This window comes from Nematostella vectensis, chromosome 2 (genome assembly GCF_932526225.1).
Source record: "Nematostella vectensis chromosome 2, jaNemVect1.1, whole genome shotgun sequence".
NCBI lineage: Eukaryota > Metazoa > Cnidaria > Anthozoa > Actiniaria > Edwardsiidae > Nematostella > Nematostella vectensis.
Genome location: NC_064035.1, coordinates 5,380,339 through 5,394,030, shown reverse-complemented (window position 1 = coordinate 5,394,030; position 13,692 = coordinate 5,380,339). Strand labels below are relative to the sequence as shown.

The window sequence follows — 13,692 nt, the reverse complement described above, 5'->3', positions numbered from 1 at the left end:
ACCTGACACTTCTACCCAAGACGACCTCACCTTAGGCTCTGAGAAAGTGGAGCGTACGTTCAAACTCCGCTGCTCCACCAGTGACGTAAAGAAATGAAGTATTCATGCATTCGTTTTCGGGGTCAAAAGTTATCCCCGAAATATCCAAAGCAAAGCCCAAAAACATCATCGCTTCTTTAAAAACAAATATCGATTGACAAATCTAGTTGCGGGGAGAAAGTGGGACTTGTTGTTGTTCTTATTAAAAAATCTATGAAATTGGCATTTTTCAAGTACTGCACTATGATGTAACTAACATAATTCCACTATGTTTCGACCTGTAGCGCTGCATAGCCTTCAAGTGTGGAATGAATAGATCTTCCTATACCATCCTTCCCAGCAGGGATATTCAACGTCTGCAACCTGTTGCTCTCCTCGTCTATTTTGGCCAGAATATCTATGTAAACTTAAAACCATTTCCTGTTTGCGGCCAAAGATAAAATCCGGGCAGTCGGGGGATTTGCAAGGCTGGTTTCGTGATAAGGTGCACGAATCTGTTTTAGGCCGTTGGTTCTAGGCCGGCTTTGCTACTAACAACAATCTACCCTTTTTATCCTCATACTCAACAAGCAACGTCCGTAGCTTCTTGTTATCGTATGATATCGCGAAAGAAAATGAGCCTCTTTATACAGGGTATAAACTTGGAGGTGGCTATCTCCCCGTTCTATTTACGGTTAGGTCACACTGCCATCCTGACACTGTTATCGAATCAGGAGATCTTTGCCCTGTCGAGTGCTTGACAAAAACTAACAACAAACACCACTTGCCATTTGCTACAACAAAGTGCAATTTGCTTAGAGTCAGTCATCCACTTGTCAAAGATGTTCACGATATTTCGTTAAATTCTCTGCTATTTCCGGTTATCCCGAGGTTCACCATTTTGGTATTACAAGCGTACCGGATTTTAGCCATCTTCCTTTTAAACCTTTCCTATAACGTGAATAGATAGACAGTTACTATTCAATGCCATTTTTTTATCCCAGAGTGGAAGAAACAGGCCTTTGGAGATTGGGTTTGTGCTTGAGATTAGGCTGTCATTCAGGATTAGAGTCCATTTGAGAAACCTGGCGCCGAAAAACTGCTAAATCGACGTTAGACAAACAAGTCTATGACCTCTACGATGAGTGTGTCAAGAATGAAATCTCACTAAATTATTTCAGGTGTACATTGCCCATTTAAGTTTTAACGAATTTTCATTACCACGAGAAATGGCGTGTTACTTTTATCATCTCATACGTCCTGCATTACTGTAGATTGGAGGCGACGAACCCCCTAAAAAAACCAGCAATCGACTACAGATTATCATGATAGCTCTAGATTGATGTGCTTGCTATAAGGTTTAGACAAGAAACACTGTCCTTGCTTTAGAGCTGGGTGGCTCGTGTACAGCATCACCGATTACTGTTCATACTAGTAACAGCCCATTGAACAGCCAATTCAGATCAAGCGAGACACTCCAACGCGATGGCTGAACGAGCAGGGGGAGGGACACGGGTCGCGAGGGGTCAAGGGCTTGATTAGCGGCTGACACTCTATATGTCTGTTTCCTCGGGTCATGTTATGGTGTTGTTTAGGAAGCGTTCGGTAGGAATGTTTCGTGGGCAAAATGAAAAAAAAAAACGTCGTTTTTTTAGTCAAATGATCAAGCGGCGCCAGTCCAAGTTTTTTTAGGAGGATTCAAGGCCCTCGAGACCTCGATCACCAAGTTTGCAATGCGTTTTAATTGTATTTGTTTTTTTATATCAATGCTGCGCCGGTTAAACGTGTGTTTTGTTTTACATTGACCACATTAGGTCAGCAAATATGCGATCGAGAAGCGTTAGAATGGTTGGTTACTGGGGGGAGGGAGAACCTCCAACTCGACTGAAAGGTCCGTACTAATGTAGAAAAAATGGGCACCACTGCGAGCTAGGATAGGCTACCTAAGATAAAATGTTCTGCTAAATGGGAAACGAACCTTCCTGCTCAAAAACCTGGCTACGGGCCTGCGAAGGAGCTCGTTTAGCCAGGTGACAGCACGGTTTGGTGCGATTCTATGATGGGCAAATGGAAGAGACGTATAAGGCCAATAACGCCAGGTGTGACGGTAGCGGTATACGTTACCGCGGTAGCGGTAACGTATAATAAGATAAGGGACCTACGGTATATGTGCAATAGAATGGGTTAGATAGTAATGATATATTAATGACTGAGGCGTTAGGTACAAGTTTCGATATTGAATTTGTGAGCTGGAAAGGCAGTTTGTTTTCTAATGGAGTTTGGTACAGATATGGAATTTGTGAGCTGGATAGGCAGTTTTCTAATGGAGTTTGGTACAGATATGGAATTTGTGAGCTGGATAGGCAGTTTTCTAATGGAGTTTGGTACAGATATGGAATTTGTGAGCTGGATAGGCAGTTTTCTAATGGAGTTTGGTACAGATATGGAATTTGTGAGCTGGATAGGCAGTTTTCTAATGGAGTTTGGTACAGGTGTACTTAAGAGGGACCTGAACAAACAAGCCGCACACTAAACCTCCTCCCCACTGCCCTCAATTGAAACACCAGGCCCGTTACTAGCCAATTAGGGTTTTGAATCCATTCAAGAGCTCGAACTACTTGGCGTCGATGTGATTGTCCTGCATATCGTGCTAATCGCTTCCCATTTTCGCCTAGCACGTCGTGTCCACTAATCACCAATCAATGGGATCACAAAGAGAGTTTAACTCTTAAGTGAAATAGAGATAAGGCGCTTCACTCAGTCTAAAAACATTCTTGTTAAAAGGCTTCAGCTTATCGTAGAGTGCCGGGTGCTACAGCTTTCGAGAACTTGTAATTGAAAAAAAAATTTGTGGTGCTGTTAAAAAAAAAAAATGCGACGCGAAGGGAGCATAACCATTTTCGCTTTGAGCTGGTGCTTGGAGGTGATGGGCTACGGTCAGATTGCCTAAGTATCGTGCTATACGAGGCCAAAGGGCCAAAGACAGAAGAACACAGGAGACCCCACATCCCTTATTCGTTTGACAGTCGCAAAACGCTCCGATGCCTTTCCCGACTGACGAGCGCGGATCCTCTGCAAAGGAGACTGCAATATAACAATACATATACATATATTTTAGTTTGCGAGGGCGAAACATCGCAGTGGTTCTATTGCCTTTTATTGACTAAAATACCACTCCACGACATACACTTACACTAAGCTGCTTTAGTGGGATTATATGGGGACTGGCACAGTTTTTATAGTCGCTTTTAGCCCTTCCAATAACATAATCGCCTGTCCAAGCTAAGAGCTAGCGAGTTGAAGGGTATATTTCATACATTAGGGATCTGAGTTTTTTGGCTGGTCATTAAAAAACATAACGTTCATGGTTAAATGTCGCGTTGTTTGGTCTAGTTACCGCCGACCCACCCAAAAATACCATATAATATAAATAATAGTGCAATGCTTTTACTTACATACAATTAATTAAGATACCTAGATCCCTGAAGAGGTAGATATTAAAAACTCGAAATAATCCCGAGTACACAACCACTCCCCGAAGTGCGTCATATGTCGCATCTTATTGCGAAAAAAAGGTAGGATATAATTTCTGGATTTTTTTTCTTTTTCCCCTGAAATTGTTATTCACTCTAACTTTTATTTACTTCGGAATGTGTCTGATAGAGTAGAAATTTAATAAAGGGAAAGGTAGGCTAGGAAACTAGACAAAGCAATACGGGAAAGTTTAGAGGGGAGAAAGAAGTTCTTTATACTAACTATAAACGCTCATTTATACTTTTATACTTTATATTATAATATACTCAACTATATTGCAATAAATAAAAAATAATAATAAAAAAATAAATAAATGAATGAATGAATGAATATTTAGGAATGTCGGACGATGAGAACTGCAATCGAAACCAAATTTCCTTGTAATAACTTCTTATAATAGCTTTGTATAGAATCGCTTATTTGAGCTAACGTAATTGATGGGATAGAACAGATCATCATTAGGAAAGAAAAAAGAAATAAGAAACGCTCAATTTAAGATTGTTTGAAGATGAGAAATTGAGGGAATAAAAAGGATTCGTGTTATAATTAAATCAGCTAGTTGATCCCAGCTGACACTAACCCTCGACCGCTAACCAAACTCTGTACAGAAACTGCTAGCCCCCCTTACAAATCCTTAGTGGATTTCGCTTGAGCCGGAAACTTTAGTATTAAAGTGGATTCAATTACTAATACTCTACATTTTTCGCTGTGTTTTTCTTGGCGGCACTTGTATACAAGCACGTGCCGTTCGCTCTTTTGGTTCATTCAGAAAGGTTTCCTCCGCCGTTACCCTTATCTACCTAGGCAAGGATTAAGTCGAATTCGTTTGCTTGTTTAGTTAGATTACCGACCTCTCGTGTGGTCTTTGCCGTGTTCTTGGCCGCTAATTGCTACGGGGGCTAACACCTTTGTATGTGCATCTAACATGATTGATTATTTCTATTTCTAACTCGGGGTGATCACAACATCACTTACAGTGTTTACAATTCGGATCAAGCGGATTATGGTGTTGGCTTTTGTTGACCTGTCACACATGGTTGCAGTGATGGCACGGTCTTTGTGTTCTCGCAACCCAAAGTGTGGGGTTTTTGTTTGGCTAGCTATTTTTGCCCTTGTTATCGGTACAAAAGTAAAATGGCTAACGCTTTAAGGGTCAACGAGAAGAAGGCAAAGCCAGGCATTGCATGCCTCAGTCAAGATACAGGACAAGATAAATAATCTTTGAATGCATTTTTGAGCAGCACTCTCTCTCTTTTAGGTCGTAGTGTCTTGGTCATAAAGTTTGTATCAATAGTAGTGATTTCGCCACGAACAAAGTTTATTTCTGCCTATGGCCATGTGATGATTCAAATCTTTATTTTCACAACGTAGCTAATTAATCTTTTAAAAGTTTAGGGTGTTTCTATAGATAATCAGAAATACTTGAATTGCGTGGGACAAGCCTTATTTTAGCCTGTTTTCTTTGCTCTTGCCACCACCCATATGGCTTACATAGGATCATTCATTACATCACATACACCCAACAAACATCATCTTCTTGAACTAATGAGACGAAAGCTTTAGGAAAACGTACGGATTATTCATATCAGAAATTTAATTTCGTTACGCTGTTTCTGTTTCTTCTTGGAAGACAGGAAGGTATGACGGGACCCCGAATCACGATAAAGTCTTTATTCCAATGACTTCTTTTTTTATTCTTTAATTTTTGACTTGCCAATCCTCACTATGTGTAATATCTCGTTATCGTATTAGCGTTAGTACTTTTGTGGCCTTTAAAGCGACACTTGATTTCCCTACACTCAAAGCACGCGACCTAAGCGCGGAGTACATTTCTCTCTGGCATTTCTATAATCCCTTGTTTATACAAAACATACCATAACCTGTTTGAAAATCCCTAATAAACTTCGTGGATGCTGACGGGCTTATTTGATTGTTGCTTTTACTAATAACACCAAAAGAGTCTCGCACTTCTAAGACAAACCACGCCAAAGTTGTCTTTCCGTTTCATCATTTTAAAGATGAGTTTGAACAGCTGTATCGGGGCACCCCCGAAATCCACCAACTCCCGTCTCAAGCTCGAAAAGCAAACGCCAAAAAAAAAAAAGATTTCTTCTTTGCGCAAAGCAACATTGGCATTGCCAATTACATATTGCATTCGAGTATTTTTTTTTCATCCTATGATCACATTATTTTAAGAGACCGTTTGTGCGAAAAATAAATCAGGTTTGTAATGACAGGAGTTAATTCTCGCAAACATTGCATGCAATGTTAAAGTAAATGGTACCAGAGTTATAAAAAGGCACGAAAGCAAAAAAAAAAAAAAAAAAAAGGCTATTCTACTACCTTTCGTCTTCAGGAAACACCAAGATACCGAAAACGTGTCTACGTACATTGTTCTTTGAGCAGGATGATAAACGCATTTCAGAATACAACAAATAGCTTTAAAAAGGTGAATTTGTTTTACTTTTCGCTCTTTCCAATTAAGGGAAGGATACTTATCCATGGAGCAAGAAAGTATTCGAGCTGGCAGTCCATGATTTTTATGACCGGTGCTTCATTGACCGGCTCTTCTGGAGTAGCTAATAGTTGACCCACCCGTACTTGTTAGGGAGATTCTGACGGAAGAGACTCCAAACGACAGGCTCTTCAGTCGCAAACCAGAATAAAACGCTTTTAACCACAAGAAACAATCATTTATTTACAGACGTCTTACAATATCCGATCAGCTCCTGGCACGGCATCGTTTAGCGAACACTTTTATACACGGCTGTGACAACTGCTCTAAAATTCCATTCAAAACTTTACAATATCTGTGCAATTATTTCATTAGGCATTTTATTATGTTGCTTATTATCCACAATTAAGGAAGCTTCCTATCCTTGAGCTCTTATGGTCTGGCAAATCGGAGAAAAAGAAATATATATGACAATGAACCGGGAATGTGGACGTAGTCTAACCTCCTATTCACATAAAGATAATACACGATTTCGAGCTTTAAAACAAGCGAGTCATGAGGTTTAGCAAATGCAATATCACCTCTAAACCGTTTAGTGGCACTATCCATACACACGAAAAACGCTAAGCATTTTTTAAAAAATAACAAAGAAAGCAGTATATTAAAATTATACTAAATCAAGACTACAAACTAGAGAAATATTTCAGTCAAGTTATCGCAACTACGATTTGGGTTCCTCCCTCGAAGCTTTTCAAGGTTAGTCAAGATACTAGGATAAGAATTTAGACTTTGCGTTTTTTAAAGGATTAACCTTAAGAGATAGTTAATCGGTACCTAAAATGCACGAAAACAAATGCTCCGCAAAATGAGAAATACTTAGTACCCATTCCACAACTAACCGTTAAGGATCTCCCAAGGTGTTTCGAGTTGAATGTTACATTTATGTTTTTCTCGTAGTTATAAACTTCAGTTTGTGGCTTTGGATCTTCCCAAAGGCAACACTTAAAGAAAAACAAAGGTTTGCCCCAACACAAACACAAAAAATGTTTGTTTCAGAAAAGGTAAAATAATGAAAGAAAACCTAGTGTAGCGTGAAAGAATCGTAGTCATAAGGGTTACAAGAAAGCGAAACAAACTGAAATGGCTTATTAATTCAAATTCCACAACATCAGCCGGAGGTTTGCCTGTCACAACCAAAGACTGCCTAATTATCCGTGTCAGTTCAGGAAAAAAAAGAGCCAACTAAAGAACTATAAACAGAAATGAAGCTCTAATACAGCTTTGAACTGAACAGAGTCCATCGATTTGTCCTCAGACAGCAAATCCTACTTGTCAGAATAGTGTCGACTTTGAGACGCGCTCATCTGGATTAGTAGAATTAGAGAGAATCTCTACGAGTTTGAATTACTTATTGGCGAATTTAGCGAGAGTGCCCTCTTGTCTGTAAATTTTTTGGTGTAAATAAGCAGAGGAAGTGCCAAGAATCATAATAATGTGCTAGTATTGTTTGAAATTTGTTAAAACTGCAAGGCGCAGTCAAAAACATACCGCGACATGAACCATCATGCCCCACCTTCGCACGCAGGTTTGCGCTCCAGAAACAAAAAATAACATCTGGAAATATCCAAAAAATGGTAAAATTCGTATTTGTGTTCTTTTTAATAGAAGGCAAGTAGAAGGGGATGAACCCCTACGAATATGATCTAATTCTGCTTCTCTTATAACCATCGTACTCTTTAATACTTACGAAATAGATGCCGTAGTAGGGACAAACTAGCGATATTTTTCTTCCCAGCTATTTATACTTCTTACAATCCAAAATAACGGATACATAGAGCAAAAGAGATCAACTGAGTGAACAATCTCCTTGCCTAAATGATACTCAACAAGTGACCCACTTTGACTCCTCTTAAGGCCTAAAACCGCTTTACCAACTCCATATTATTAGCGAAACACTTCCCTCAACTAATCGCACCACAAACACCTCTAACAGCAAGCTCGAAAAAAACATCAGAATGGCAATAATGGCTACAGTGATACAGTATCAAGGCATAGTTAGTAGTGATAGCGCCAACATGGCGGCCATTGGATGCGATAGTGCAGTGAGGACAAGACCCCGCATCACGGAAAATGGCCAATTGCTCTTCACTGAAGAACACTACATAGAAAAACAAGAGTTGTGAATAGCCCTTGTGGTAGGGAAAATTACGTCAAAGAAAATTATAAAAAAGCGTTATTCTATAGAAAGCGACAAGATAGCGCCAAAGGGAGGAATCCCAGAAAGGGATGTGCGACAGCGCACATTTTTTGCAGTCCATAGCAGAGTTTGCCCTTGTGTTGTATCTAACTTTTTTCAAACTCACGATTAGAGATCTTATATTGATCAAAAATGACAAATCTCGATAATTCGAGAAGAAAAGCGTAACAAACTATCGACGTAGAGGCTAATTCTGGAGTTCTTTATTTTTGAGCTAACCATTTTGTGAATGCCAGCTGACCAACCTATAGACCAAGCTGGTACCACATTATGAGAAACTGCTCGCCAGTATGACAACGCATCCCTTAAACGATTGATATAATAACTTATTGGGCTTTTTCTCCATCTACTTTTAGGCTAAAATCACAATTTTACCTATTTATTCACAATATTTCTTTCAGGGGCCTGTCGGAGATGGCTCTACATCGCCATGTTGTCGTCTTTTGTTACGTGCCACAAACTATGAAATCTCTGCACCGGTGAACGAAAATGCTAGGTATATTTACACTGTTTGAATGTTCTCGCTCTTCCTCAGTCCCACGGCAGTGGGTTTTTTTTAATGCACAGTAGATGAATCGTGAAGCTTGCAATGTTGTGTATATGTAAGGCCTTACCAAGAGGGTTTGATATAGGGCGAGTATCCCTGCATGCAGGACGAGCTGACTGCAGGCGGTGGGTACGAATAAGAGTTAGTGTTCAGATGAGATAAAGGGTTGGAGTACGGGTTGGTTTGGTAATTGTTGTACTCGGAACCGAACGAAGGTTGTGCACTCAAGTAAGCGTTGCTGTTGAAGTCGTTGTAACAGCTCTGTCCTTCACGTATCAGGACAGGAACCGGTACAGTTCTCGGGAAGATTGAGCGCGGCTCTTTGTATTCTCCTTCCGACGCTTGCTTCTTGTGCTTGTAGCGATGATTCTGAAACCAGATTTTTACCTGAGTAGGGGTGAGATTGATCATGCGGCCCAGTTGTTCGCGTTCAGGTGCCGAAAGGTAGCGCTGATAGCGAAACCGTCTCTCCAGTTCGTAAATTTGAGACTTGGTAAAGAGAATTCTTCTCTTCCTTTTCTTTGATGGTTCTGGTGTGTCCTCTCTCTGTTGATGTGATCCTCTAGGACTCACATGTTGGCTTGATCGATCTGCTAAGCGCTCAGAATGTTCCTGCGAATCTGGACAGCGAAAATTCGGTCAGAACTCTGCAGAGCGGACGAAGACATATCATGTTTTTAGAACGATAACACTGATTGTCTTCTAATTTGGCTAAAAAAATAACCCCCATTTTGCGGTCGTAAATACATCCTGTGTTTTTAAGTGCGATTGAAGACTGATTTGATAAAAGCGTGCTTTGGTTTCCGTGAAACGTGGTTCAGAGTTTGGAGGTATCGATAGCTAAGTCAGCCACCGCGACACTTAGCTACCAGCGTCTTCGTTCGTCCGGGATTGCGCGCTCCTCCGTCTCAATTGGCTCCTGTTGTGTAAGGGGCTCTAAGTATTAAACTTTGGACAGCAAGGATTATATTCAACAATCCCAGAATATCACTTGAACGTCTCTCTGAATCAAAAGGGGATTTGTGCGATCACAAATGAATTGTTCATAAGGCAATACCGCCAAGCTTCAAGTTATACGTTAACCCATAAAATAAAGTGTACATTATGATCGCAGGTCTCCGTGTAGACCATGGCAAGACAGCGCACTGAAGGCCCTGTTGGCAGTGCTTAACATGACAGCATATTATGTGGGATGCATGGCAAAGGGGTTAAACTTACGAGGCTGCGAGCTGCTTGGCCCTCTAAGTAGTTCCATTTCTGCCATCGAATGATCGGCCTTCGGGGTTTGCTCGAAGTTGAGATTATCCTTTCGGTAAACAGTTGGATTAATAGCTGTTGTGGCGTTCGTAGCGTGAAATCGTGGTTCACCCATCTCTAGGATATTTTTGACGGAGAATGAAGACATTCCCCAAGTCCGGCCTCGCACCCTTAAGCAAAGATGGCTGCCCGGTGCGAATATGTACACACGAGCGAAGCCGCACTAGGTATGTGTGGGGAGGTAATGACTGCGAGTCAGACTTGTCTTGTCCCAGTCGCTGGAGTTGACACTGAACACATGTCATTAGCCAGTGTTTGAAGAGAATTTATTTAGAGTGATAAAGAGCTGTCATTTTACAAGACATGACTGTTAATTAAAGTGATAGCTACCTTGAACACTTTCCATACGTAACCAGAAGGCCCCTATCTCTAGAAGCGATTTGGCCAAATAGCCCTTCCCTCTAGCATGATAAATCCGAGTCGCTAACAGAGACCCAATTAAAGTCATAATCCCATTTGGTGGCTTGACAATTTACTTTGGGTTTAGCTTTGTGTTGTAATTGAACAAGTACCCATCAAACACGCTTATTTCCCGCCCCCCGACTAAAGTTATACCATCACGCCTCTCAGCCGGTGAATTGAGTGAGTAAAGGGAGGCGGGAAACCTATTGTTTTAAAATTAAGGGGCCGATAGGTACACTAAATACAGAGTTATCTACCAGTAGCCCTTCTATGCGTTAAGCCCCAGAGCAGGACCCTAAATTCGTAACAATGTATGACGGATCTATCTAGCGTGTACATTGCGGAACGGTCGAATTGTCTTTTTTTTTTTTTTTTTTTTTTTGTTCTTAGTCAAACAAGCGACACTGGGCGCACGACTCTTAACGCAATTATGATTTTGAATTGGTAATATCTCGGCAGTGTGACAGAAATGTCAACTATCTTGTACGCGAGATGTCCAAATTGATTGAATTGACCATCACTCTTAGTTACACTTCATGCCAAAATACTACTGATCGGACCGGGATTAAAATAACAACAATAATAAACTTTCACTTCTTCAATAAGAAAATACATGCTATGCATCCACGCCAGATTTGTCCGTAAAACAAACATCGGGGGATAATGAATGACAAGGCTAGACATCTGAACCAGTTTATCTCTGTCCACCATGTAATAAGGCATATATATATTTCTATTCTTATTGCGATATTAGCAGTACCAATACCGTCACCACATTATTACGAAGTAATTTCACCAATCTCTTTTGTACACAGAGTTGGGCGCATGCGCAATGATGTGACACTGGTGACACGCGAGCTCGGAGCTGTGGTGCTCTCATTGGTCGAACTCTCTCTGGGCCGCGTATTATATTTGCTTTGAAGAGACAGTGTATTTTTAATTGAAACTTAAAACAAAACGTTCGTGTTTAGCGAAGACCAACAAGGGTAACAAAACATATGTCATTAAATGAGATAGTTTAGATGCTGTTGGTGCAAAATTCTGACAAGATGCCAAAGGGCTAAATTTCCTTTAAAGTAATTCCCATTTCTCTTTTAATTTCATTTCTACGATGGGACGTTTGTGAAGCAACCTATATTGTAACATCATATCGTAAGCGCCCTAAAACTGTTTTTTTTTTTCAAAGTCGAGCAATATAATCGCTTATGTTCCTTTGGAGAGATTTCTCATTACTTTGCTTATTCCAATTAAATGTATAAGCACTCGGTTCAGCAAGATTAGCTGACGAGCTCTAGAAGCTTAGCAAGCTTTCAGATATGAGTGTTTCTAAGGGTTCGCTCTTCATTTGCTTATTGAATTTTATTGGAATTGATCTCAAAGCCTCTTTAAGAGCCTCGCCACTAATCGTACGGCTCTGATATGGAGCGTGCTTTATTTTTTCTTGGCTCTCACCTCCAAGTAATCTTGTGTTCTAAATCGGATTATACACTCTACAAACTAAAAGTCGAAACGCGCTCTCCATTAATTTTCAATATCTCATTCAAAGCTTCTCATTTCACTCTGTGTCCATAATTTCGCAAGCAATTTCATCCCACGAATCTGTTCGACTTGTAACTTAGTTCCTGCCTTGTGTTGCTCTTTCGTAAGAATCTAATTGCGCTTTAAAAACTTATTTATACGGGGATTTGTTACATTGGGGTTTCCAAGCAATGAATCGGTCAGGTGCACGTCAAGCGATGAATTGTCGCCGCGGACATAGCGCGCGTAGGGCCATGTTGCCCTCGGATACACACTTGCTATTTCTCACTCACTGTACACTGTTTGTTTCCTTGCAGTAACATCCGGAATCCCACGAGTGAGGACTGAAGAGTGAGCGAGTTTGACAGATCTATCAATCGTGACACCGTCAATCAATCTAGTGCATTTCAGCGTCTCTAAAATGTGTTCTACAGTTCTTCGGTAAAGGTCAAAACAGGTTGCCCCGCCTATATCCGTTCTAAACTAAGTTTGAAAGACAGAGGCTGCCTCTGCCTGTCTGATAGGTATTACCGATATTCAGCATCACGGATACGATAAGCGCGCGAACGTGGCTTTCGTTCAGAGTATAACTGCATTAAAGGCTGTTTTTTAGAGCCATCGCTAAGGCAAGTGCATGTTAAACTCACTCCAACCAAGAACCTATCATTGTCTCAAGCACCAGGCTAGTAAATGTACCAGGCATACCTGCAGCCATTCCGAGTACTCGCTGACAAGTTAGATTGGGCAAAACGGACGCACTACTCGACCGAATGACAGATCCCAGATTTTGATCCTTTCACTTAAAAAGCCCAGCTTAGCATTATATTGTAAAGGGTGATGTTATCTGACCCCGGACCATTAGCCTACCCAGCCCACAAACTTCACATTTATTACAAACACCTTGTGTATTTGTAGCCGTTATTGAAGCACGCGCCACTAGACCGGCGAACGGGAACGACGTCGCGAGTTGGCGTCAATTTAAATATAAAGTACACGAATAGACCCGACGCGGGAGCCATCGCAAAACAATCACTTAATTCCCATGGCATTTCCTTAAACGCCAAGCGTTCCATTTTGCTGGTTCTATCTTAATTCCATCTTTTAAAAAACATCCCGTTTTAAAAGTGCTTGTTGTCTTTAGAATCTATCTCTGAGTAAAAGAGTAAAATACAGCTTCAATGGATTCAAACAACGCGGGATTTGTATTAAAATCATAATCGGATTGCGTGTCCTCCGATAAAGCAGCAAAGGAACGAACTGAGATACATATACAGGATCGCGCCATACTATCTGCTTATTGTTCTCAGCAAGTACAACATTTCTGGGCGCATTTTGATGGACTGTTCCCGGGATTAGCATGACGTTATTTTTATAAGATATCTCGCTATCGCTGCGGCGATAAGCCGGTGCCTGGAGTGAAGTAAGAGTGAATTGACATGATCCCTCTTACAACACCGTCCAAAATACACACGTAGAGGAATTGCGTTACAAGCCGGATTGCGTTACAGGGGTAAAATACGGCGTTTGCGTTAATTGAAATAATACGTACTAAAATATATTAAACATTAAAAACCAGGCACTTATAGTAAGTAATTCAGGGGATATTGCAATTAAGGAAAGTGAGAATATACAAGTTTCCTTTTA

General features: G+C 40.7%; 1 protein-coding gene and 1 long non-coding RNA gene across 2 annotated transcripts in view; one reads left to right on the top strand and one right to left on the bottom strand.

The window, feature by feature from the left end:
* LOC116613046 overlaps positions 1–13,692 on the top strand; it is a 21,661-nt gene extending 7,969 nt beyond the window's left edge. The window contains exon 3 of the long non-coding RNA XR_004294072.2: positions 12,366–13,692. This is a non-coding gene — a long non-coding RNA (uncharacterized LOC116613046). The remainder of the gene's footprint in view (positions 1–12,365) is intronic.
* Positions 1,342–10,325, bottom strand: LOC5505201 (homeobox protein Nkx-2.2). The gene is made up of 3 exons (XM_001625997.3): positions 10,030–10,325; positions 8,879–9,431; positions 1,342–3,102 (listed from the first exon to the last, which is right to left on the bottom strand). The coding sequence occupies exons 1-3, from the start codon at positions 10,214–10,216 to the stop codon at positions 3,030–3,032; spliced, it is 813 nt and encodes a 270-aa protein (XP_001626047.2). The 5' UTR covers positions 10,217–10,325; the 3' UTR covers positions 1,342–3,029.